At 42.3% G+C, this 27,188-nt stretch overlaps 2 protein-coding genes across 2 annotated transcripts in view; one reads left to right on the forward strand and one right to left on the reverse strand.

The window, feature by feature from the left end:
• On the forward strand, window positions 1–27,178 carry LOC136397152 (zinc finger protein 420-like). Its single transcript, XM_066371734.1, is given in 6 exon segments — window positions 1–129; window positions 3,140–3,231; window positions 3,433–3,646; window positions 16,943–17,084; window positions 21,857–21,930; window positions 23,702–27,178. Coding segments are annotated over 4 exon segments (1,923 nt in total). The 5' UTR covers window positions 1–129; window positions 3,140–3,231; window positions 3,433–3,631; the 3' UTR covers window positions 25,394–27,178.
• LOC136399328 (zinc finger protein 420-like) overlaps window positions 1–27,188 on the reverse strand; it is a 219,755-nt gene that overhangs the window by 48,648 nt on the left and 143,919 nt on the right. The window lies entirely within an intron of this gene.

The raw sequence follows: 27,188 nt of genomic DNA on the forward strand, positions 1-27,188 counted from the left end.
TAGCGAAGGTCACACGGGATCTGGAGCCGGTCTTCCGGGTTTAAACCTGACCCTCCCGTCCTCATTAGTCCACGCGGGGAGCCTGAGGGTCGCTGCGGACGCCGAGAGCCTGCTTCCTAGCTCCCAGCGGTGAGTGCGGAGTCCCAGTGAGAGGCCCCGAGCCTGCCCGCTTCGCTGCCGGGTTGGGGCTCCGCGTCGGTTTCCGGGGAAACTCAGGGCGCCCGGCCGTCGGGCGTGGGACGCGCGTGCCGCGGGGTTTCTTGCCTCGGTCCCGAGAGGGCAGAGCCCCTGCCCCTCCCCCCCCCCCCCCCCCCCGCTCCCCGCCCCTCTCTGGCCCGGTAGAGCCCGAACTGCCTCCCCTGCCCCGGCCTGAGGACCTGCGGACCCCCTCCTGAGACCCCACCGCATTTAATAAGACGCCCGGGTCCAGGAAGAGCACACTCTCCATGGCGTGGGGATTCGGGGCGAGAACGCGGGGTCCCCAGAAGAGCCCCCGGCCCCGCGCGGGGACGGCTGTGTGGGAGCGGCGACAGCGAAGGGGCCCCGGGGACGCGCAGAGTGGGGCTGGGAGGGGTCAGGGGACGGAGAGGGACTCAGGAGGGGAGGGGAGGAGAGGTCAGTCAGGGGCCATAAAGAGAGGAAAACTAGGGGGGCGGGGGGGGGGGCGGGACCGCGACGGGCAGAGTGACAGTAACCGGGGAATGGAGCGCAGGGAATAAATGGAACTCCGAGAAGAGGGAGGAGCCCGGAGAGAAGGGCGCTCAGGGAAGGAGGCTGCTGAGCTGAAGTAGGGGAGGAGAAAAGATTTTTTTTTTTTTTTTTTTTGGCCTAGTGGATTTACCTTTTTTATTACACATCTGACATTTAATTCATTAAAAGAAAAGAACCTATTGAGGTCAATCTTAGTCTGTTGAATGTCTGCTTTCTTGCAGTAGTTATTAATTTTAAAAATAAGCATTGGTGAAATCTCAGAATCACAGCTTATAATTGTTTTATTTTTCCTCTCAAGTGAGAAGTAGAGACACTACTGCATGCACCCCCACCGGTATCTACCCACCTTGCTGGCCCACTAGGGGTGCTCTGCCCATCAGGGGCTGTTGCTCTGTAGTCAGCAATTTTAGTGTCAAGCATTCTAGCACCTGAGGTGAGGCCATGGAGGCATCCTCAGTGCCTGGGGCCACCTTGCTCCAATAAAGCCATGGCTGCAGGAGAGGTTGAGAAAGGTAGAGTGAATGGAGAGGGGGAGGAGTGCAGAAGGAGATGGTTACTTATCCTCTGTGCCCTTACCAGAAATCGAACCCAGGATGTCCACACATCGTGTGGACGCTTTACTGCTGAACCAACTGGCCAAGGCCGTAAACAAAGCTTGTAATTCTTTGCCAAGTATGAGGCAGTCTCAACTTTTTAAGTCCTTGATGCTAGAAGTCGTTACATTAAAAAAGATTCCATATAGTTTTTCTTTGAAATATATAAATATTTTGTCAAGTTTAAATTCTGAGCCCTGCATCCCTTCTAGTGTCTATCATATGTTGAAACAGCCACTGGTATTTAGTCAACTATATTAGGCTGTTTCACTATGCACATGGTAAGGATGTCTGATCTTAGCTGTGAGAGCCTTGTCTTGAGTTCATCAAATTTTCAGCAGGTTTTTTTTTCTTGTGATTTGTTGAATTAGTAACTGAAAGGGTGAAACTGCGCTCATAGTATCCGGAAGTGTGAGTTGTGCTGGGTCTGAAGCCCATCAGCCAGTGCTGCTGAAAACAGCTCTGAGGGAGCAATGCAGGCACCGCTGAGACCTAGAAAAAGATGTCATTATCATGGGCCCCACTGCAGACCTGCAGAACCACAACTTCAAGTGGAGCCCTCATCCCCAAGGAATCTGCATGCTTATTGAAGCTAAACCATTCCCCTCTGGGGTCCTATTAGATGGCTTGATTTTTAAGAAAGGACATCACCTGCACCATCCTACTCAAACTTCGAGAGCTGCTGTGGGTGGAGCAGCATACTTGTTCTGTTTAGTTTTTTATTTTTCAATTTAGAGAGTAGCCAGGGAAAGAGATAGAGAGAAGGAAGGGAGGAGCAGGAAGCATCAACTCCAACATATCTCTTGATCAGGCAAGCCCAGGGTTTTGAACCAGCGATCTCAGTGTTCCAGGTCTACACTTTACCCACTGCACCACCGCAGGTCACGTGGCATTGTTGTTTTTATGAGCTGCTCCAGGTGATTCCAGGGTGAGCCCAGGGATTAGCAGCAAGGATCCTGGAAGCATATGCTTTCTGTTTATGTTTTTCATACCATAAATTTTATTTAAAAGTCACAGAATTATCCTGACCAGGTGGTGTCACAGAGGATAAAACGTTGGACTGGGACGCAGAGGACCCATGTTTGAAATCCTGAGGTCACCAGCTTGAGCGCTGGATCGCCCGGCTTGAATGTGGGATCATAGACATGACCCTGTGGTCCTGGCTTGAGCACAAAGGTCACTGCCTTGAAGCCCTAGGTCAGGGGCTTGAGGCTAGGGTCGCTGGCTTGAGCAAGAGGTCATTCGCTCTGCAGTAGCATTCCCCTTTTCCCCATCAAGGCACATATGAGAAAGCAGTCAATGAACAGCCAAAGAGCCACTATTAAGAATTGATGCTGCCCTGGCCGGTTGGCTCAGCGGTAGAGCGTCGGCCTAGCGTGCGGAGGACCCGGGTTCGATTCCCGGCCAGGGCACACAGGAGAAGCGCCCATTTGCTTCTCCACCCCTCCGCCGCGCTTTCCTCTCTGTCTCTCTCTTCCCCTCCCGCAGCCAAGGCTCCATTGGAGCAAAGATGGCCCGGGCGCTGGGGATGGCTCTGTGGCCTCTGCCTCAGGCGCTAGAGTGGCTCTGGTCGCAATATGGCGACGCCCAGGATGGGCAGAGCATCGCCCCCTGGTGGGCAGAGCGTCGCCCCTGGTGGGCATGCCGGGTGGATCCCGGTCGGGCGCATGCGGGAGTCTGTCTGACTGTCTCTCCCTGTTTCCAAGCTTCAGAAAAATGAAAAAACAACAACAACAAAAAAAAAAAAAAAAAAAAAAAAAAGAAAAAAAAGAATTGATGCTTCTCATCTCTGTCCCTTCCTATCTGTCTGCACATATCTGTCCCCCTTTCTGTAGCATCGAAAAAAATAAGTCACAGAAGTAGAAGTGGGCTCAGGGCTCAGAGCCAAAAGAGGAACCCTGGAATCTTAGAAGAGAAACAGGCAAAGGTGAGTGGGGAGGCACAGACATGCTCCAGAGAGGAGAGTGTACCCAGGATGCATTAGTGAGAGTGAGGAGCAGGCATGGTCAGGGGAGGTTAGGGCGTTCAGGAGAGCAGTGCCCATTCTCATTGCTGTGGAATGTGTGGACGTCTGAGGGAGGACAGACAGGTGAAGACAGGAAAAAAATACAGTTTGTTCTCCCTGTAGGAGCACTTGTGGCTGACTCCAGTGAGGAAGGACAGGAGAGTGTGGCCTTTTCAGCATTTCCAGGTCCTTCTGTCTGACTGAGGTGGAAGTGGATAGAGGGGCTGTGTGGACACCTGTAGTGGCACATTCTCAAAATGCAGACCTGACTCCTCAACATATTGTCTCCTGAGAAAACAAGCAGGAGCTGGACCAGGACAGAATGGCTGCTTCTCAGGTAAGCTATGTGTCCTGGGCAGAGGCTGTGTTTGCTTTTCCTCCTAACTTCAGTGGATTTAGGACCTGCAACCTCTAATTCTTTACTGGTAGTGTCCCTGCCTAGTGACGTTGTTTCCATTTGCTTAGTTTTTTAAATTTTATTTATTGATTTTAAATAGTAGATGGAAAGATGGAGGCAGAGAAAGCGGGGGGAGGAGTGGGGAGCATCAGCTCGTTGAAGGGATTAACCTTATGTGCCTTGACTGGGTCAGCCCTGGGTTTCAAATCAGCAACCTCAGCATTCCAGCTTGACGATTTATCGTCTGTACCACCACTGTCAGCCTCTTTCTCTTTTTCATTCCTTTTTTTTAATATTTATTTTATTGATTTTAGAGAGATGAGAACATTGATCTGTTCCTGTATGTTCCCTGGGCAAGCGACCTTGGGTCCAAGCTGGTGAGCTTTGCTCAAACCAGATGAGCCCATGCTCAAGCTGGTGGCCTTAGGGTCCTCTGCATCCCAGTCTGATGCTCTATCCACTGCGCCACCACCTGGTCAGGCGCAATATACTTTTGTTTGTTGATTTTATATTATTTGACTTTATTGTGTTGGTGTATAGTTGCTAATTTATTTTGGTGGAGTCTGGGGTTTTCTTATTTCTTTCTTTCTTCTTCAGTGAGCGGAGGGAAGGCAAAGACAGACTCCCGCATGCCCCTGACCAGATATACCTGGCAAGCCCACCAGGAGGCCATGCTCTGCCCATCTGGGGTCCTTACTCTGTTGCAGCCAGAGCCATTTCTTAGCAGGTGAGGCAGAGACCATGGAGCCATCCTCAGTGCCTAGTGCCAACTCGCTCCAATTGAGCCATGGCTGCAGGAGGCAAAGAGGGGGTAGTGAGAGGGTGTAGGGTGGAGAAGCAGATGGGCGCATCTCCTGTGTGTCCTGACAGGGAATTGAACCGGGACTTCCATACGTTGGACGAATGCTCTACCACTGAGCCAACTGGCCAGGGCGTTGGGTGTCCTATATACAGGGTCATATCATCTGGAAAAATGATAACGTTACTTGTTCTTTCCCATATTAATGCCTTTTCTTTCTTTCTCTTCCCTGATGTTCTGGCTAAAACTTCCAGCACTATGTTGAATAGAAGTGAAGAGACTGGCAGCCTTGTGTTGTTCCTGATTTTAGTGGAAAAGCTTTCAGTTTTTCTTCATTTAGTAGGAAATTAGCTGATGGTTTGTCATATATGGCCTTTATTATGTTGAGGTACTTCTATTCCTTTTTTTTTTTTTTTGGTGAATAAGGAACAGGTTTTTGAGAAGGGAGGTGAGGGGGCTTTCAGAGGGAAGAGAACTGAGCACAAAAGAGGTCCACAGAGGGACCAGAGAGAGAGATGCCCCTGGGGGTCAGGCAGGAAGAGAGAGAGTTGGGAGTCCTCGGAGAAGGAAAGATCAGGAGTGGAGGTTTTAGGTGAGGTTTCTCTGGCCAGAAAAAGGCCTGCGCGGTGGAACAGGCAGCACAGAGATTAAGGACAGGTGTGCGAATAATGAGAAGCCATGTATGTAAGATCTCCAATCACTTCCCAGCTTTTTTGGCGATAGTTAAATTGGTGAGGGTGTTAACACCGAAAGTCCCTTCAGGAGGCTAATCGAGTGGGTTCTGTGGCCTGGCCACAGCGGAGAAAAAGAACAGTTTCTTGTTCTTTAAGGAGGGAGATTTCTCTGCCCCAACAGCTGCCCTCAGTCTTCGGGAGTGGTCAGTATTGAGCATTATCATCCTAAAAACTCAAGGTCTGGCCACGGACGAAAAAGGTAAAGTGGATGCGCTTGGGGACAAGTACACGCACAGGGAGTCTTGGAAGAAAGAACTGAGAGGAAGGCTGGAGGCAGGGGACTTACCGCACCATGCGCCGAAGTGGGTGGAAGGTCGGAGATCCTGGTTCTTTCTTGGAGGGGTGGGGAAAGGAGCGGTCCTTGCAGACTTCTAACTCCTTCCGGGTTTTCGGCACCAAAATGTAAGGTATTTTTCCCCGCCGAGAAGGAAGGAACGGGGCTCAGAGCCACGAAGTGTGGAATAGTAAACGGCTTTATTGAGTACAGAGCACGCATCCTGCCCGTCAAGGTTCCCTGGCCCCAAGGTAAGATGGAGGCCAGGGAAGTTGCCTTCTATTCCAAGGGAAGTTGTATCTTACTGAATGGCATTTCTGCATCTATTGATAGGATCATATGATTTTTCTTTGTTTTCTTGATGTGTGTTATGTTAAACGACTTATGTATATTAAACCATCTTTGTGCTTCTGGAATGAATCCCACTTCATCAAAACGTATTATTTTTTTTAATGTTTTTTATTTATTTTCAAGAGGAGAGAGAAAGTGAGAGAGAGAGTGAGGGAGAGAGAGAGAAAGAGAGAGAGAAAGGGAGGAGGAGCAGGAAGCTTCAACTCCCATATGTGCCTTAGACCAGGCAAGTACAGGGTATTGAACCGGTGACCTCAGCATTCCAAGTTGGTGCTTTATCCACTGCGCCACCACAGGTCAGGCCAATGTATTATTATTATTATTTTTTTTTCTGTATTTTTCTGAAGCCGGAAACAGGGAGAGACAGTCAGACAGACTCCCGCATGCGCCCGACTGGGATCCACCCGGCACGCCCACCAGGGGGCGACGCTCTGCCCACCAGGGGGCAATGCTCTGCCCATCCGGGGTGTCACTCTGTTGTGACCAGAGCCACTCTAGCACCTGGGGCAAAGGCCGAGGAGCCATCCCCAGCGCCCGGGCCATCTTTGCTCCAGTGGAGCCTCGGCTGCGGGAGGGGAAGAGAGAGACAGAGAGGAAGGAGAGGGGGAGGGGTGGAGAAGCAGATGGGCGCTTCTCCAGTGTGCCCTGGCCAGGAATCGAACCCGGGACTCCCGCACGCCAGGCCAAAGCTCTACCACTGAGCCAACCGACCAGGGCCCCAATGTATTATTTTTTTAATGTGTTGTTGTATTCAAGTTGCTAGTATTTTGTTTAGGATTTTTGCATCAGTATTCATTAGAGATAATAGTCTGTTGTTTTCTGTTTATTTTTGTACTGTCTTGTCAGGTTTTGGTAACATGGTATTGTTGACCACATAAAATGTGTTAAGGAGTAATGCTTCTTCTTCTGTTCTTTGGAGAATTCGAGATGCATAGGAACCAAATCTTTAAATGTTTGGTAGAATTCTCTAGTATAGTCATCTGGTTCTGGACTTTTATTTTTGCTCCAGAACCAGAACCAGATTTTGGAAATCATGGGTTTTTGGGGGGAGGGGCACGTAGACAGAAAGAGTGACAGATATGGAAAGACAGGAAGGGAGAGATATAAGAAGCATCAGTTCTTTGTTGAGGCTTCTTCGTTGTTCATTGATTGCTTTCTTATATGTGCATTGACCAGGGGCACTAGACCAGAGCTAGAGACCCCTTGCTCAAGCAAGCGACTGTGGGATCATGTCTAGCAACTAGCATGAGAAAGTAACCCTATGCTTAAGCTCATCACCTCCTGATCAAGTTGGATGACCCCACGCTCCAGCCAGTAACCTCAGGGATTTGAACCTGTGCCCTCTGCATCCCAGTCCAACCCTCTATCCAGTGTGCCACCCCTGTCGGGCTTTTGGGTGGTTTCTGATACTTGTTTGTAATTCCTCCCTCTTTATGGGTCTATTTAGGTTTTCTACTTGTGACTCAGTCTAGGAAGATTGTATTTGTAGGAATTTATCCATTTCATCTAGGTTGTTTAATTTGATGGCATAAAATTTTTCATGGTATTGTAATATGATCTTTTGTATATCTGATTTTTGAGGTAATTTCTCATCTTTCATTTTAGATTTGTTTACTATGAGTCATTTCTCTTTTTACCTTCATGAGTCTAGCCAATGGTTTCTCAATTATATTGATCTTTTATAAACTGAGCTGTTTGTTGCATTTGTTTTTTCTATACATTTTCTATTCTATATTTCTTTTAGTTCTGCTTTAATTGATACTAATTTACTTCTTCCGTTTTTTTTTATTCTTCTTTTCCTACTTGCTTAAGGTGTCATGTTAGGTTGTCTACTTGGGATCTTTTATGTTTCTTCATATGAGACTGTAATGATAGAAATCTTCCTGTTACATATACTTTATTTTTTGTGTGTGTGACAGAGACAGAGAGACAAAGAGAGAAGGATAGATAGGGACAGACAGACAGAAAGGGAGAGAGATGAGATGCATCGGTTCTTCGTTGCAGCACCTTAGTTGTTCATTGATTGCTTTGTCATATGTGTCTGGACCAGGGAGCTACAACAGACCAAGTGACCCCTTGCTCAAGCCACTGACCTTTGGTTCAAGCCGGTATCCATGCTCATACCAGATAACCCTGTTCTCAAGCCAGCAACCTCGGGGTTTTGAATATGGGTCCTCTGCGTCCCAGTCTGACGCTCTATCTGCTGTACCACCACCTGGTCAGGTATCTTATTGCTACTTTTGCAGCATCCCTTAAATTTTCATGTCAAATTGTTGCTTTTTTTTCCTATATGTACCTTTTTCGTGTGTGTGTGTGTGTGTGTGTGTGTGTGTGTGTGTGTGTGTGACAGAGACAGAGAGGGTCAAATAGGGACAGACAGACAGGAAAGGAGAGAGATGAGAAGCATCAATTCTCTGTTGTAGTTACTTAGTTGTTCATTGATTGCTTTCTCATATGTGCCTTGATGCAGAGCTACAGCAGAGCAAGTGACCCGTTCCTCTAGCAAGTGATTTTTGGGCAGAAGCCTATGACTGACTATAGGGTCATGTCTATGATCCCATCAGTGCTCAAGTCAGCAAACCCCCACTCAGGCTGGCAACCTTGGGTTTTGAAACCTGGGTCATCTGCGTCCCAGTCCAAATCTCTTATCTACTGCACCACCACCTGGTCACACCTTGTATTGTTCTTTCTGATAGAGGCAATCAGTTCTTCTAGATCTCTCATTTTTTTTATTTTATTCATGAGTCTTCTCTGTGTAGCATCTCTAGTTGCCTGTTTTCGGTGTTACTTATTCCCTTTTTTTTCTGGCCTGTTTTATTAGATAAACTTGCTACCTTATTTTTCAGTTCATGTATTGAGTTCTTCGTCTCTGGTTCTTTTTGAAAGTTCAAATCTCTTTTATGAAGTACTGTTTTTGTTCATTAATTTGTTTCTCAGCTCAATAAAGAGCCTATCATTGTTTTCATGGAAATTATTGAGTTTTTTTATAACATCAGTTTTAAATTCTCTTTTATGTCCTGGGTTTCCATGTAGTTGAGATTTCTTTATGGAGATTTTTAATTACTTATCTGAATTACGTCTCTTTCTTGTGTGTCCATGGTATTTGATTTTTTCTACCTTGATGGCATTTGAGAGTGATATTGTTAAGAACTCTAACAAGAAACAACTAAGAAATGGGAAATAACTGAAAAAAATTCATGAAAAATATAAAAATTATATACACAATGATAAGTGTAATGAAAAACCACAGGAAAGGAGGAGAAGCATAGAAAAGGAAAAAAGAAATCACAAAGAAAAATAATAAAATATAAAAGTTTAAGATAATAAAATTTAATAGAGAAAGAGAAGAAAAGAATAAGAGAAATGAAAGTAAATAAAATGGGGAAAAGAAATAAAAGGAAAAATTTTTTTCAGGTTTTTGTGGTTACTACTTTTTTTCCAATACGTGTTTCTCTACTGCAAGTTTTGGCTCTGAGATTCTTGGGAAGATCTTCCCTGAGACCTCACTGTTAATGATGCAGGCAGGGCTGTAGTCATGGGTGGATGTGGCATATAGTGAGGGTTTTACAGCTTCAGGTTTATAACTTTACGGTTTTGTGGCTTTAATGTCCTAGCAGTGGCGATTTGATGTCTCTTGAAGCTCCTCCTCACATGTCAAGAAACCAGGAGACCCAATGTGGAGTAGCTCTATTTCTCCTGGTGGAGAGAGTGGCTCTGGAGAGCTAGCTGTGGGTTCTGCCACTGCCATTCTTCCTACCCACGAGGTGAGCGAGTTGGCACCTGAGAGACTGGGGCGCTGCACTTTGTTTTGTTGCAGAGTGTGGAGGGCAGGCAAACCACGGGAATTGTGGCCAGGACCCTGAGCTCAGCCCGTCCCCTCACTCCCCCTTAGTTCAGCACCTCCTCTGCCCCTCAGCCTCTCCGCTCCTCCTATCTGAAGGAGGCTCAGGCACTGTGGGCTTGATTCTTCATGGTAAATAAGACCCAGGCAGCATGGCCCTTCCTCTTCCCCACAGAGCAGCAAAGAAAAAGAAAAAAACCTGGTCAGGTGGTTTCTCTCCTCTTCAGAGCTGAGCATGAGTGCGTTTTATCTTCTGCCTCCTTTTCAACCCACCACACCTTCAGTCCATTTGGTATGGAGATCTTTCAGGTGCACTGTGAGCCCAGCTGGGGTTATTTCACTGTGTTGTAGTTGTTCAATTTGTTGAAATTTCAGTTGGAGTGATCAGGGTTATCTCTCATGTCGCCATTACTCACTAATCACTTTCTGATACTAGAAATATCCCCTTCGTAACATCACCTGGTAGGACAACTGTGTCCATCATCCTTATAAGGATGGATCAGAGGCTCAAGCATCAGTAAGAAGGGAAAGTAGGCTTTAGTTTCATGTGGCTCTAGCATCACCTCTGTAGTCCAGGATTAAGGAAATGTACCTTCTATGGGTCAGAATAACTGAGGAAGTTCTGACAGAGAAGAGCAGCTAGAAGAGACCTGCTCACTAGATTGCTGAGAACGTCTTTATTTTAAAGGAGTGTTAAAGAACAGAACGTGGAGGGTGCATGTGGATGGGTAGTTGCAAAAATTACTGTTTTTATGATTATTTCCAAATTTCATTATTTATATTGTGTTCCTACAATGTCATAACATAGCTCTCGATGAATGTGTATAAAATTTTTTAAAGAAATTAGAGACAACGAATCAGTTGCTTTAAAATGTTTTCTATTATTATGGATGTTCTTCTTGCTTCTATGTTTATTAAAAACGAGTATTACCTGACCCGGTGGTGGCACAGTAGATAGAGCATTGGACTGGGACACAGAGGACCCTGTTCAAATCCCCGATGTCACCAGCTTGAGCATGCAATCATAAACATGACCCCATGGTGTCTTGCTTAAAGACAAAGTTCTCTGGTTTGAAGCCCAAGGTTCCTGGCTTGCCCCATGGAGTAAGCGGGGGTCACTCGTTCTGCTGTAGTTTCCCCCTACTCTCGACAATGCATATATGAGAAAGCAGTCAATGAAAAATTAAGGAGATGGAACTAAGAACAGATGTTTCTCATCTCTTTCCTGGTGATCCCTGTCTCTCCCTTTCTCTCTCTCTCTCTTTCTGTCACAAAAAAAGTAATAATAAGTATTATTCACAAGTGATTCGTGAAACTACAGAATCACAATATCTTTCATTTTATTTTCTATCACTTTATTTTTAAGATTTTTATTAATTCATTTTAAAGAGGAGAGATCGACCAAGACAGTATAAGTAGGAAGAGAGAAGGAGCAGAAAGCATGAACTCCAATATTGCCTTGATTAGGGAAGCCTAGGGTTTTGAACCGGCAACCTCAGTGTTCCAGGTTGACACTTTTTCCTCTGCACCACCACAGATCAGGCTCTATCACTTTCAAACTGTACCTAGTTCTGTGTATAACGTGTTAACATTATTTGAGCTATTTTTTCTTCTTGCTTAAGTTTATATTATTACCTGACCTGTAGTGGCACAGTGGATAAAATGTCAGTCTGGAATGCTGTAGTCGCCGGTTCAGAACCCTGGGCTTGCCTGGTCAAGGCACATATGGGAGTTGATGCTTTCTGCTTCTCCCCCTTATCTCTATCTCTCTCTGTCTCTTTTCTGTCTCTCCTCTCTAAAAAATGAATAAGTAAATAAATAAATAATGATAAAAAGTTTATTATCCGTTATAGAAACTTCTATAGATGTTTACAAGTTTTCCTAGTAGTATGGGCTAGTCTTTGTACAATTTTTTGAAAAATTATAGATTACATTTGAAGTAAAACTCAAGGTCCATCATTCACTGTATTGTTTGTTCCACAAAGCAGTCTCACAGCAAAGGAAGAAATATCTTGTTCTAAGATTACGTATAATAAATTTTTAGTTGCTATGAATCCTAATCCTTGAGATCAAGAAATTCCATTAAAATTTTAGATCAAAGTCATGTATGCATTTTCCTTTGTGTTTTCTTTCTCTGTGCTTTTCAGGAGTGTGGCACGTGGACTGGAGACATTGGTGTCACCGGTAAAAAGAGAGTTTGGTAGATGTGTGGAAACACAGGCCCCATCTCCACACTTGATTGAGAATGAGCAATTTTAGAAAACAGAAGTTCACTGTTGTCCATGTCAAAAGTGAAGAAGTACTTACACTGCCAAGTTGCTGTGACTTTTTCACCTGACAGATATACACAACTCATCATGACTGATACAAATACAGCACTGACAAATCCACATGCCTGTGTTGATGCCTTAATTCTGTTGATAAATTTTTGAGAGAGAGAGAGAGGGAAATGCCATAAACTTGCTGTTTCACTTCTTAATAATTAATTGGTTGATTTCTTGAATATGCCTTGACCAGGAATTGAACCTGCCACATTGGTATATCAGGAGAAAGCTCCTGGTGTGGGTGAAAGAACATTTTCCTACCAGGTCATGGTGATGCCATACAGTGGTACCTTGAGATACGAGTTTAGTTTGTTCTATAACCAAGCTCGTAAGTCAGTCAACTCGTATATCAAACAAATTTCTCCCATTTAAAATAACTGAAATAGATTTAATTCATTCTAGCCCTGTGAAACATTCCCAAACCATCCTAAATGATGAAAAAAGACATGTTTTTAATTAAGAAACCCACATGTATACATTACAAATGCATAACAAAATATATGAAATAAAAGAAAAAAGTGTTATTTAGTACTGTATTCTAACCTTGGACACAGACGAGTGCGGCTAATGGAGGTGAATGGCAGAGGAGGAGGGAGGGAGGAAGGGATGCAGGCACTGTAGACACAAAAACTAAAACTGCACTTCTTAACACTAAATGTAAACTAAAACTGCATTTTCTTTACTTTAAACAGAACTAAAACTGTACTTTCTTTACTTAAAATGAAACCACAAAAACTTAATTGTAAAAAAATGCACTTTTTTAACTTTAAACTTAACCTAAGCTTAACGTTATGTATTTTTCATTTAATCATCACCTGTTTTTGCCTTTTGGCTGCTCTTTCAGTACTTTCATTTGCAGGACTTTTGAATAAAAATCTATCCAAAGAGGTTTGCTTTTGCCTTCCTTTTAAAATGGTACAGAAATGTGACAAACAAGTGTCATTAAGAAGTGCTGAAGCACGACCAGTTGAAACTTTTTTTGGGTGTTTCTTTTCAATGAAACTTGAAAGCTTCCTCCACATTGCCAGCATGTCTTTAATTTCACTTGTAGAAATCACTTCCTCTGACTCTACCTCCTCCTCACTACTAATCTCCTACAGAAGCTCCGTATGTTGCATCATCTGTAGCTCCTTCAACTCCTCAGTTGAGAGTTCCTCCTCATGTTCCTGGACGAACTCATTTACGTCACCCTCATCTACCTCCAGACCCATAGACTTTCCAAGGGACACAATCTCCTCCAACGCTTCTACCTCGGTCTCGGTCTCTGGTTCGAATCCTTCAAAGTTCTTGTCTGCAACAACATCAGGCCATAACTTTTTTCATGCCGAGTGAAAGGTTCTTGTAACCTCTTGCCATGCCAAGTCAATAATGCATAAACATATCATGATGTAGTGATCTTTCTAAATGTCTTGAAGGGTTAGAATTTATTCTCAGTCACCTCAAAGGAGCTGAGGAGTACATCACACGTTTTGCTGTGCTTATTGCAAAGGAAGGCTACATCCCCCAACAGGTGTTGAACTGTGATGAAACAGGATTGTTTTAGGAAAAAATGCCCTGGAGGACTTACATCAAAGCAGCGGCAGAACAAGTGCTTACAGCGTAAAGCTTTTTTTTTTTTTTTACAGAGGCAGAGATAGACAGGGACAGACAGACAGGAACGGAGAGAGATGAGAAGCATCAATCATTAGTTTTTTTTTGTTTTTTTTTTAAGATTATTTATTTATTTATTTACAGAGACAGAGAGAGAGTCAGTGAGAGGGATAGACAGGACACACAGACAGGAATGGAGAGATGAGAAGCATCAATCATTAGTTTTTCGTTGTGCATTGCGACACTTTAGTTGTTCATTGAATGCTTTCTCATATGTGCCTTGACCATGGGGCTACAGCAGACTGAGTAACCCCTTGCTCAAGCCAGTGACCTTGGGTCCAAGGTGGTGAGTTTTTGCTCTAACCAGATGAGCCTGCGCACAAGTTGGCAACCTCGGGTCTCGAACCTGGGTCCTCCACATCCCAGTCTGACGCTCTATCCACTGCGCCACTGCCTGGTCAGGCCAATCATTAGTTTTTCGTTGCACGTTGCGACTTCATAGTTGTTCATTGATTGCTTTCTCATATGTACCTTGACCTTGGGCCTTCAGCAGACCGAGTAACCCCTTACTGGAGCCAGCAACCTTGGGTCCAAGCCGGTGAAGTTTTTGCTCAAGCCAGATAAGCCCACGCTCAAGCTGGCAACCTCGGGGTCTCAAACCTGGGTCCTTCCGCATCCCAGTCCAACGCTCTATCCACTGCGCCACCGCCTGGTCAGGCAAGTGTAAAGCTTTTTTTTTTTTTATTTTTTTTATTTTTTTTATTTTTTTTTTTAGAGAGGAGAGGGAAAGAGAGAGAGAGAGAGAGAGAGAGGAGAGACAGAGAGAGAAGGGGGAAGGAGCTGGAAGCATCAACTCCCATATGTGCCTTGACCAGGCAAGCCCAGGGTTTCGAACCGGCGACCTCAGCATTTCCAGGTCGACGCTTTATCCACTGCGCCACCACAGGTCAGGCGTGTAAAGCTTTTTAAAGTTGGAAGTGACCTGCTGATCCATAGGTTGGTTGCAAGATTGAAGTCGTGTTGGGTGGGAGGTAGAGGACTTTCACGAATTTGAACTCATCAAGAATGTCTTCTTCAAGACCAGGTTGGTGGGCTGGAGCATTATCAAGGATTAGTAATGCTTTCATTGGGAGTTTAGTTTCTTGAAGATATTTCTTCACTGTCAGACCAAAGATGAAATTTACCTATTCAATAAAAAACTGCCACGTAACCCATCCCCTAGCATTGGCATGCCACATAACCTGCAGGTTTTTTTTAAGATTTGTGAGTCGTAAAGGCTCGAGGATTTTCGGAATGATACACTAGCAGTGGCTTTACTTTAGGTCACCGCTAGCATTTCCACACAGTGTAAGGGTCAAATGGTCCTTCATGAGTTTATGGCCTGGCAACTTCTTCTCTGCGGTGATGAAAGTCCTCTGGGGCATTTTTTTTTGAAAATAATCCTGTTTCATCACAGTTCAACACCTGTTGGGGGATGTAGCCTTCCTTTGCAATAAGCACAGCAAAACGTGTGATGTACTCCTCAGCTGCCTTAATGTCAGCACTCACAGCTTCATCATGCCTCACCACCGAGTGGATGCCAGATCTCTTTTTGAAATTTACAAACCAGCTGTGACTTGCCTTAAATGTATCTTCTGCTGCCTCTTTTGAGATTGATGGTTCTTTCTTTTTCAAATCGCCCTAAATAATATGTGCCTTTTTGCATATTACAGTCTCTGTCACTGTATCTCCTGCCAACTTTTTCTCTTTCACCCACACCAGCAGAAGCTTTTTCATTTCTTCATGGATATTTGTCCTTAATTGGGAAAAAATTATAGTTCCTTTCACTGGATTGTACTTTTGATGGCATCCTTTTGTTTAAGGATGGTACAAATTGTAGATGTATTGCGGTCATACAGCCTTGCCAGTCCAATCACTCGTACACCACACATTCATGTTTTTCTATTATTTCTTGCTTCTATGGACATCATTCTCTTCTTCTTCTTGCCACTGTCCTTTACACTCATATTCTTTGGCCCCATGGTAGCACACAAAAAAATTTAGTGAAAAATGCAAAAATGATGCAAGAATGAGTACAGCACATGAGATTCGGCTTGATTCTGCAGGTATCACGTGAAACAACGAGATGCTGGTGTTGTTCTGCTGATTATGGACCTGTGCACCAACGTGCCAACTAGTGGCAGCTTCCTGAATCATAGCTCGTATGGGAATTTTGCTTGGATCTCGAACAAAAATATGGACCGAGTCGCAGCTCATATCTTAAAAAATTTGTATGTTGGGGCCCTGGCCGGTTGGCTCAGAGGTAGAGTGTCGGATTGGTGTGCAGGGGACCCGGGTTCGATTCCCGGCCAGGGCACATAGGAGAAGCGCCCATTTGCTTCTCCACCCCCCCTCTTTCCTCTCTGTCTCTCTCTTCCCCTCCCGCAGCCAAGGCTCCATTGGAGCAAAGATGGCCCGGGCGCTGGGGATGGCTCCTTGGCCTCTGCCCCAGGCGCTAGAGTGGCTCTGGTCGCGGCAGAGTGACGGCCCGGTGGGGCAGAGCATCGCCCCCTGGTGGGCAGAGCTTCGCCCCTGGTGGGCGTGCCGGGTGGATCCCGGTTGGGTGCATGCGGGAGTCTGTCTGACTGTCTCTCCCCATTTCCAGCTTCAGAAAAATACAAAAAAAAAAAAATTTCTATGTTGGTTTGCTTGTATTTCAAGATACCACTGTAATTTTAAAATTCATCTTGTAAAGTTAAGTCTGTGTAGTGGATTTATGGAAATGTGTAATCCTTATTACTCAGTGTTAGAAAATAAGTTAGAGAATATTACTGTGTGAAAGATTAAGAAAACAAAAGATAAAACACTTTTTGCAAAAGAATATTGCTGCCTGACAAGGTATTGGCACAGTAGATAAGACACTGACCTGGGACACTGAGGACCCAGATTCAAACCCACAAGATCAGTGACTTCAACCCAGGGTCCCCCGATTGAGCGTTGGTTTATAGACATTACCCCGTTGTTACTGTCAGGATCTCAAAGGTTTCTGGCTTAAGCAATGAGTCACTGGCTCAGCTAGAGCCACCTGGTCAAAGTACAGATCAGAAGGCAGTGAATGAACAACTAAAAGTCCCACAGGTTGAATTGATATTTCTCATTTCTCTCAAACCAGTTTGTGTGACCCTCTTTCTCACACCCACTCAGGAAAAATATATATTGCCGGGTAAAAATGATCTTACTGAATTATTTTCTCTTAGGACAAAACCACTTCTAACTCTGTTTCCATGTTGGATGGCATTGTGAACTGAGACCGTGGAACTTTGTTAATGTGTCTTTTCTTCCAGAAACCATTGACCTTCAGGGATGTGACCTTCAGGGATGTGACTGTAGATTTCTCTCGGGAGGAGTGGGAATGCCTGAACCCAGCTCAGCGGAAACTGTACGTGGATGTGATGTTGGAGAACTACAGGAACCTGGTCTCCCTGGGTGAGGATGACTTCCTTCCTCAGTTTATTCTCTACTTGCGGCTTTTTCTTCTGTTCTCTAGGGTGAACATCACATAGGAGCTTCTGCCTTGCAGGATAGATTTTACAGTTCTCCCATCAGGGACCAAATATGGGGGTTTGGTGGCGTAGAAACAAAGGCTTCATGATGCATATTGATTAGAACTCAGTGTATGAAAACTTATGTGGTGTCTATAATGATTAAAGTGCTATCAAAAAACACGTTATTTTGGAAAGCTATTTTTTAGAACATTGTAATATTGTATCATGTCTTCTTACCTGGGCACAAAATGAATTAGAAATTGGAGCTGGGAAGGAAAATGACAGTATCCTTCCATTGAGATAAGTGGGAGGAGGAAGCAGATGAGGCACGTAAGAGATCTAAATGTAATGGTGGAAGCCAGACCTTACAGTGTGGTTGGGAAGCTGCTGCAGTGGAAAGGGGTCTGAGAGGCCCAGGTTTATTCTGGTTGCTGTCATAGAGGGACAGCTCATCTCCAACACGTCCCATATTCCAGCATTCTCTCAGGACTCTGCTTTTGCTCTAACGACCTCTGTCTTCACATTAGCAGTGGGGTCCAAGTCTTCCCCGTGGACTGAGGGCTGCCATGATGACTCCTCTTCCATAGCTTTGGGCATCACAGAAAACCTGTGTTTGTATCCGAGAAATTACATGATAAGCTGTTTTCTCACTTATAGTTTGTTTTTTTTTGTTTTTACAGGGACAGATAGAGAGTCAGAGAGAGGGATAGACAGACAGGAACAGAGAGAGATGAGAAGCATCAATCATCAGTTTTTTGTTATGACACCTTAGTTGTTCATTGATTGCTTTCTTATATGTGCCTTTACCGTGGGCCTTCAGCAGACCGAGTAACCCTTGCTCGAGCCAGAGACCTTGGGTCCAAGCTCGTGAGCTTTTTGCTCAAGCCAGATGAGCCCATGCTCAAGGTGGCAACCTCAAGGTCTCTAACCTGGGTCTTCGCATCCCAGTCTCACATTCTATCTATATCTACTGCGCCACCGCCTGGTCAGGCTCATTTGTAGTTTTTGATGGAAGTGGTTGAGATCTTCAGATTGGATCCAGAAATTTCAGGAATTCTGGGCACGATGCCATGTTTTCAGAATTATTTCCTTACCTCCCTCCCTGTCTGTCTCCTTCCCTCCTTTCCTTCCGTCTTTCCTTCCTTTTTTCCTTCCTTCTTTCCTTCCTCCCTTCCTTCCTTCCTTCCTTCCTTCCTTCCTTCCTTCCTTCCTTCCTCCCTTCCTCTTCCTTCCTTCTTTCCTTCCTTCCTCTCTTCCTCTTCCTTCCTTCTTTCCTTCCTTCCTTCCTTCCTTCCTTCCTTCCTTCCTTCCTTCCTTCCTTCCTTCCTTCCTTCAATCTTCCTCTTTTTTCCCTCCTCCCTCCCTTTCTCCCTTCCTTTCCTTTTCTTTCTTTCAACAGAGAGGGATAGACAGAAAGAGAGAGACATAAGAAGCATTATTTCTTTTTTGCTGCACTTGTTCATTGACTACTTTAATTTATGTGCCTTGATCTGGGGCTACAGCAGAGTCAGTGACCCCTTGCTCAAGCCAGCAACCCTGGGTCATGTCTATGATTCCATGCCCAAGCCAGCAATCCCGTGCTCAAGTTGTTGAGCCACTTTCGATTGGGTACCTTTGGGTTTTGAACACGAGTCTTCTGTGTCCCCATTCAACATTCTGTGCTCTGCTCCACTGCCACATCAGGCCAGATTTATCATTTCGAATATAATGGAGGATTCCCACAAGACTGTACAGAGTGAAGACTTAATGATTTCATTACAACATAAAGCATCTCCCCAAAGTGTGAAGATCTAATTCTGTTTTAATTCAAAATGTTCTTTTGCTTAGTATGGATTATCGTTACAAATTTCTGGTCTGGTCCCTGGCCCTTTGTTTCAGTGGGAGAGTGTTCCTTTGGAATATAGATGTTCTGGGTTCGATTCCACTCAGGAGATACAGGGGAAGTGACCATCTGCTTTTCCTCTCTTTACACTTCTCTGTTTTCCTCGGTCTCTTTCACTTTTTCTCCCTTTCCTCCTGAAATCATGTCTCATTTGTTTCCAGTTTGTTATCCCTGGGTGCCTACGATGGCTCTGTGGTGTCTCCACCTCAAGCACTAAAAACAGCTCAGTTGTGACCATTGCCCTGGGTGGATAAAACAACAGCTCCAGGCAAGGGTTTTCCTGTGCATCACATCGAGGTGCATGCATGAATCTCTCTACCCCCCTTTAACTTGGAACAAAATAAAAATATATTTCCAGTCTGTTATTTTTAATTTTTAACATTAGAATAATTTCATGTCTCTATGTATCTCATGGAGTCCTTCAATAGTTGCTGCCACAGGTGACCTTAGATTATTGCACAGTAGGTGGGAAAGTGTCCATTGTTACCTGCTTTCATTATCACTGTCATTCTGTCATTCTTTCTTGCGCAGTTGGGAGCTGCCCAGGACTCTGACTTTCTCTGTTTTTACTTTTTGATTAGATTTTTGTCATTTTTTGACTTTTGAATTCACAACTGCTTTTATAACATGCAGAATTGTTCTCCTTTGGTAAGAAGTGGGATACAGCATTATTGGACAGTTCATATTTAGGAAGTAGCTTTGTTCCTTAATTCAAGTTTATTTCAGGAAAAAGCAATGATGAGGTTTTTCGTTTGTCAGCATGTTTTTTTATTATGATGTGCTTAATCTGAAATATTTAAAGATTAGTCTGTCCATATTTTACAACTTTCTAATGCTTTCTTTATTTAGAAAAAATGGTGTTTTTTTTAGGTGGATTATGGCCTATACATTTTTATATCATTGGGTGAAATACAGTAAGCCAGAAAAAATTTCTCATGTCACTTAAATATCTTTATTATAATTATACTTGATAGTTATTTTTGAATGATTTAAATATATTGTCTAAAAATTTTTCTATACAATGTCATGAAAACTTTTGCTGTTTGAGGGTACACTCAGTTATAAATTATGGTTAATATAAAAGGATTTTTGATCACTGGAACATTTATATAATTTTCAAAATTTGACAGATTAATTTTCTTGGTTTGCATTTTATTTTTTATTCAGTACTATTTTTGTACTAGTTTCATATGTACAGGAGAGTGGTTAGACCCTAATATACTTTATAAAATCTGACAGTATTCCCCATGATATTTCAGGGACCCAGCGTGGATAATACAGTATTATTTACTATACTTTCCATGCTGCACTTTATATCCCACAACCACATTCTGTTACTACCAATGTATTCTTCTAAAGTGTTTCAACTTTTTGACCCAGTCTTCCAACTCCTCTGCCCTCTGACAGCCATCATTCTGTTCACTATATCTGTGAGTCTCTTTCTGGTTGTTTATTCATGTATATTGTTCTTTAGATTCCAAATATAATTGACATTATATGGTATATGTGTTTTTCTGCCAGTCTTATTTCACTTAGCACAATACCTTCTATGTGTGTTATGCTTCTGCAAATGCTTTGGTTTCATTCTTTATCATCATCCATTGATTTCTTAACATGTCTATTTTTATTCATGATTGTTTTATTTTACAATGACCCTGATTCTCTTTTCTTCATTTGAAAATGACCCTCCCTCCCTTTTTTTTAACTGAGAGTGAGAGAATGCAAGGGAGATGACACACATCAACTCCTAATTGAGTCACTTTAATGTTGTTCAGTGACTATTTCTTGTGTGCCTTGATGGGGGTTTTCAGCTGAGGCAGTGACCACTTACTCAAGCTGGAAACTTTGGGATCAAGTTAGTAACCATGGAATAATGAGAATCCCATGCTCAAGCTGGCAACCTTGATACTAATTTTCCTTTTTTATTTTGTATATTTTTTTAGTGAGAGAAAGAGGGACAGCAGAAAGGGAGACAGATGAAAAGCATCAACTCATAGTTGGGACATCTTAGTTGTTTATTGATTGCTTTCTTACATGTACTCAGGAGTCATCTGAGACACTGACTCCTTGATCAAGCCAGTGACTTTGGCCTTCAAGCCAGCAACCCTTGTGCTTAAGCCAGTGATCCCACTGTTAAACTGGTGTGCCTACACTTGAGCCAGCAACCTTGTGGTTTTGGACCTGGGTCCTCAACATCTCAGCTGTCAATATTTACTGTGCCATTACTTGGTCAGGCCTGCTGTCTTTGCTCTTAAACTTTTGAGCCTACGCTAAAAAGGTAAATGAGATGCTCTGGCCAGAGACCTCAGGGATTGAGACCTGGTACCTCAGCATCTCAGGCTGTCACTCTGTCCACCACACCACCACTGGTCATGGTTTTTTATGTTTTTGATATCTGTCATCAGTACTGCAGTCTCTGTGTGCTTGAACAATTACTCGCTTTTTAAAAATTGGACTTTACAGTACATTCCGCATGTACTGCCATTCTCTTGGCACTCTGTCATGCAAAACAGAAATCTTTCGGAAGCAGTGAAGCATCCAGTTCATTGAGCATACAGTACTGTCTTTTCTATGTTTCTTGAGAAGAAGCTGGTAATTGAGAAATTTCTTTTATCACTGTTGTGTGCTTGAGTGTTTCAGCAGATATTGTTAATAATGGAAGTAAGTTTTTATTCCTCTTTGATGTGACTTTTTTCATTGTTACCTTTCTTGGTCTTGCTTTGAACTCTTAACCTGCCTTTGGTGTACTTAAAATGTAATTTTGTCAGTACTTGCTGGTATGACCATTTACCTTGTGTCATAACTATGAATATTTATTTTGTATCTTTCAGCTGTGCCATCTGAAGACAACCAGACCTTGTTACAAAATCCAGGGATAGCAAATTTCTTCTCTAAAACAGTACTGGTAAGACATGGAAAATGTGGTTTTGGTCATGTAAACTTAATGGAAGCCTCAGAAATTTTGGAAGAGTGGTGAGAAGAAAGGATATTAATATGGACAGAACTAACCTGCTGCAAATGATTTTTGTTATTTATATATTTTGAGAGAGATGGAGACAGTGCCAGAAACATTGATCTCTTTCTGAATATGCCCTGATGTGGGATTGAACCAGAGACCTTTACATACTGGGATGACAATGAAAGCAATGGATGGTTTTGGCCATGGTGGGACCATTATAATCATTAATTAAGTGTTTATTTCACTCTGGCCTGTTAAGCACTCAGTTGGTTAAAAGTGTCATACTGAAACAACAAGGTTGTGGATTTAATTGCTGGTAAGGCCACACTGGAGAAGCAGCCATTGAGTGGTCAAAAGGGTTGGGCAAAAAATGAATTCTTCCCTTCTTGTTCCTCTCTCTCTCCTTGTGTCTTTCTGTCTCTCTGAAAATAAAAAACAAACTGAGTTCTGCCTCAATAGGTCGGTTAGTTGGAGACTTGTCAGGGAGCACAGACATTGTTGATCTGATTCCCTTGTCAAGACTCATACAGGAGCAGCTCAATTTTCCTGTCTATATATCCCTTCCTTTCTCAAAAAAACAAACACAAACCAAAAACTTATTGCATTGATTATATCAAAAGAGAAAAAATGGAGAGACAGGAACATAAATCTGTTCCTATATGTGTCCTAGCTGAGAATCAAACCAGCAACCTCTGTGCTTCAGGATGATGCTCCCAAACAACTGAGCTATCTGGTCAGGGCAGGAGTATTATTTGTGTTTAAGTCTTTGTTTTCTAAATAGGTAAAAAATATTATACATTCGTTAAGCTCCCTCTTTAAGTCAACTAGATTTCCTATCAGTTAGTTTCTAAAAATACAGATTGGCTCTGGCTGGTTTCCTTGGTGGTTGAGTGACCAAGAGTGTGGATGTCCCAGGTTTGATTACAGGAAAGGCAAGCATCTGCTTCTTTACCCATTCCGCTGTTGCTTCTCTTTCTCTCTCTTCCACTCCCACAACCATGTCTGGATTGGTCAAGTAAGATGGCCTTGGGCACTGAGAATGGCTCTGTGGTCTCTTCTTCAGGCACTAAAAAATTGGCTCTGTTACTGAGCAATACAGCACCATCCTCACACGGACAGAACATTGCCCCTTGTTGGGCTTGTCAGGTCAATTCCCATCAGGGTGCATGTGGGACTCTCTTTCTGCTTCCTCTGCTTCCAATAACATAAAATAAAATAAAATGAAAATTATTTTAAAAAATGAAAATCAAAACTATTGTTAGCCTGACCTGAGGTGGCGCAGTGGATAAAGAGTTGACCTAGAAATGCTGAGGTGGCCAGTTCAAAACCCTGGGCCTGCCTGGTCAAGGCACATATGGGAGTTGATGCTTCCTGCTTCTCTTCTCTCTCTCTCTCTCTCTCTCTCTCTCGCCCTTTTTCTCTCTAAAATGAATACAAAAAATTTGAAAACAAACCAAAAAACCTAATCATTATTATTCCATATTTTGGAAAAAATAATGAAAAGCTACAAACTTATGTAATCTTTGGAGTAAATTATTATTGGAGTTGATTTTCAAATGTTTTTAATTTCAATGTCTATAACATTAATTTTGGAGCAATTTTTGTACAGTCAACATGGTTCAATACGTATAACAGAGTAGTTATTTGGGAATTAGTGTATATGTTAAGTAAAATTATGCCTTTCACTAAAAGCATATCTATCTTTGATGATTACCAGAGTACACATAATGAAGACAGAAGTTATCAATGCAATAAACATTGGAAAAACTTTAAACAAGAATCAGTTCGTAATCAAAATGAGAAAACTCCATTTCCAGAGAACCATTATGAACAAGGAAAAGTGTTTGACCAGAGAGCACCTGCTAATCATCAAGTTATTCATGTTGTGGAGACAACAAATGAACAAAGTAAATGTGTCAAGTCTTTTAAGCAATCTTCAAGTCATTCAGAAGATGAGAATATTCATACTAAGGAAGAAGCTTACACTTATAATTTATGTACCAGAGCTTGCAGTAAAACATTCAATGTAAATATAGCACATAGTGGGGAAAAACTTGATAAATTTGAAAAATCTGGAAAGACAGTTTATTTACATTCATGTCTTAATTTACATGAGAGAAATATTCATGCCAAAGAGAGACCTCACAAATGCAGACAGCTTGACAAAGCCTTTAGCCATTCCTCAACTCTTACTAGACATCAAAGAAATCACACAGGAGAGAAACCTTACAAATGCAGACAATGTGCCAAAGCTTTTAGTAGTTCATCAAGTCTTACAAAACATCAAAAAATTCATACTGGACCGAGTTCTTATAAATGTTTAGATTGTGGCAAAACCTTTATCCAAAAGTCAAAGCTTACTGTACATCAAAGAATTCACACGGGAGAGAAACCATACAAATGTGAAAAATGTGGCAAAGCCTTTAACCAATCCTCAACTCTTACTAACCATCAGAGAATTCACATGGAAGAGAAGCCATACAAATGTAGAGAATGTGACAAAGCCTTTAAGATTTCCTCAGCTGTTATTATACATCAACGAAGTCACACAGGAGAGAAACCATACAAATGTAGACAATGTGGCAAAGCTTTTATTCAACCCTCAGACCTTACCATACATCAAAGAATTCATACTGGAGAGAAACCATACAAATGCAGACAATGTGGCAAAGCCTTTACCCAAGCTTCAACTCTTACTACACATCAAAGAAGTCACACAGGAGAGAAACCATACAAATGTAAAGAATGTGGGAAAGCTTTCAGCAATTCCTCAACTTTTAATAACCATAAGAGAATTCATACTGGAGAGAGGTCTTATAAATGTTTAGAGTGTGGCCAAACCTTTATCCGAAAGTCAAAGCTTACTGTACATCAAAGAATTCACACGGGAGAGAAACCATACAATTGTAGAGAATGTGGCAAAGCTTTTAGCCGTTCCTATTCTCTTACTGCACATCAGAGAATTCATACTGGAGAGAGGTCTCATAAATGTTTAGAATGTGGCAAAGCCTTTAGCTGTTCCTCAACTCTAACTATACATCAAAGAACTCACACAGGAGATAAGCCGTACAAATGCAGACAATGTGGCAAAGGCTTTAGGCAATCCTCAGCTCTTACTAAACATCAAAGAATTCATAATGGAGCGAGGTTTCATAAATGTTTAGAATGTGGCAAAGCCTTTAGCTGTCCCTCAACTCTTACTATACATCAAAGAACTCACATAGAAGAGGAACCATAGAAGTGCAGACAATGTAGCAAATCTTTTACTCAACTTTCAAGTCTTATTAAACATCAAAGAAGTCACACAGGACTGAAACCGTAGAAATGCAGCAAAACTGGTAAAGCCTTTAATTTCTCACCTCTTACTAAACATCAAAGTCACAAAGGAGAAATCATACAATTTAGATAATGGGCAAAGCCTTGAGCTTTTTCTGAACTATTAACCATCAGAGGATGATGGGAGATCCTATAAATGTTTAAAATGTGGTAAAACCGTTATCTGGAAGTTAAGTCTTACTGTACGTCAAAGAATTCATATGGAAAAGACTATACAAATGTAGAGTATGTGGGAAACTTAGAATGTCATCTTTAATAATCTGAGAATTCATACTGTAGATAAGCTTTACAAATAAACAGAATGTGGCAAAACCTTTGGCCAGTCCTGAAACTGTACTCATCACCAAAGGGTTCAAACTGGACTGAAACTTTACATTTGTAGGAAATTTAAGGTATTTGCTCGGCAGGGGAATCTTACTAAACATTAAAGAATTAATTCTCAAGAGAAGCCTTACCAATATGGAAGTTTGGCAAAACTTTAAATGACTGATCTCATCTTCCTTAACAAGAGAATACATATAAGAGAGGCAACTTGCAAATGTGTAATATGCGATGAAGTTTTTTACCTGTGCTCAAAACTTGCTCAACATTGCAGAATTCATGATGAAGACAAACAGTAAAAATGTCAGTGATTTGCCACAACATTTAACCTTTCTTCAGGCCCTATTGAGCATCAAACCTTCAAATGTAATTTATGTTTCAAAGTTTTTGTCCTTATCCATATCCTACTCAACATTTGCTAAGACTGGAAAGAAGAGTAGCAGACATAAAACAGGAGAGCTTTACACAGTATGGTTACCTTGCTCAACGCCTATGTGAACAACAAAATTTCTCACCTCAGGGCTTTCACAATGTATCGCCCTTGGATAAGTTCTCTGCGTAACTTACCAATACCTCACTTTTTTGGCTTATTTTTAACAATCTAAATTTAGGTTGAAAACCACGAGGAGCCTGCACATGGATTCTATTAAAGTCACGTGCTCTCAGTCTTGCTACTCTCTTCTGGCATTCTGCCATGGCCTCCATGCAGAAAAAGTCATGCTGGCTTTTTCCGCCAGGGCTTGAGTTATAAGCTTGTCTGTTTCTATCTCCATTGTGATCTCCTGTGTAACTGCTGCTCACCCTTCAATATTACCGCTCTGTTTCATAAATTTTGCTAATTGAAAAAAATCGAGTCTAGTATAATTAGGGAGTTCTTTTTAACTTCTGATCTTATATATATTATTTCACTTATCTGTTTCCTGATCAAGCCCACTCAAATTTACATGGTTTGATAAACTAAAATACAATATGTGCATTAATAATCTGAAGATGTACAAATGAAAGGACAGGAAAACTGTGTGTTCACATCTTCAGTAGAATAGAGACATAAGGCATCAATATGTAATTTTTAAAGAGCTGATAAGTTACTAGCCAAGTAGACAATTCTGGGGATTTTAATGTGAATGATTTTCTGTACTTTTGTATTTTTCCTTTTTTCCCTTAAGACTCATAAATCTTGATTATAGCAAGTCACAATGTAATTATTATTCATATAAAACCTACCATAATATTTCTTTTTTCATTGGTCATGATATGTTAATAACATAATCTGTTCAGATTTTAAGAATGGTTTCTGTGGAATATAGTGGCATACAGAAATCACCCGGAAAATGCAGGTAATTTCACAGAGATCACACAAAGCTTCATTTTTGTTTAGTATATTCCGTTTTTCCATTGGAGAATAATGCTAGTATATTAATGTTATAAAGTTATTCTCACTTTTTGTAAATGATGTCCTTCAAATGTGGATGAAAAATATATAAATGTGTAAATTTGAACTCAATTGAACATGAACAATAAAGGTCACAAAAATGGTTGCAGGAGTG

The sequence above is a fragment of the Saccopteryx leptura genome, chromosome 3, assembly GCF_036850995.1.
Source record: "Saccopteryx leptura isolate mSacLep1 chromosome 3, mSacLep1_pri_phased_curated, whole genome shotgun sequence".
Taxonomy (NCBI): domain Eukaryota; kingdom Metazoa; phylum Chordata; class Mammalia; order Chiroptera; family Emballonuridae; genus Saccopteryx; species Saccopteryx leptura.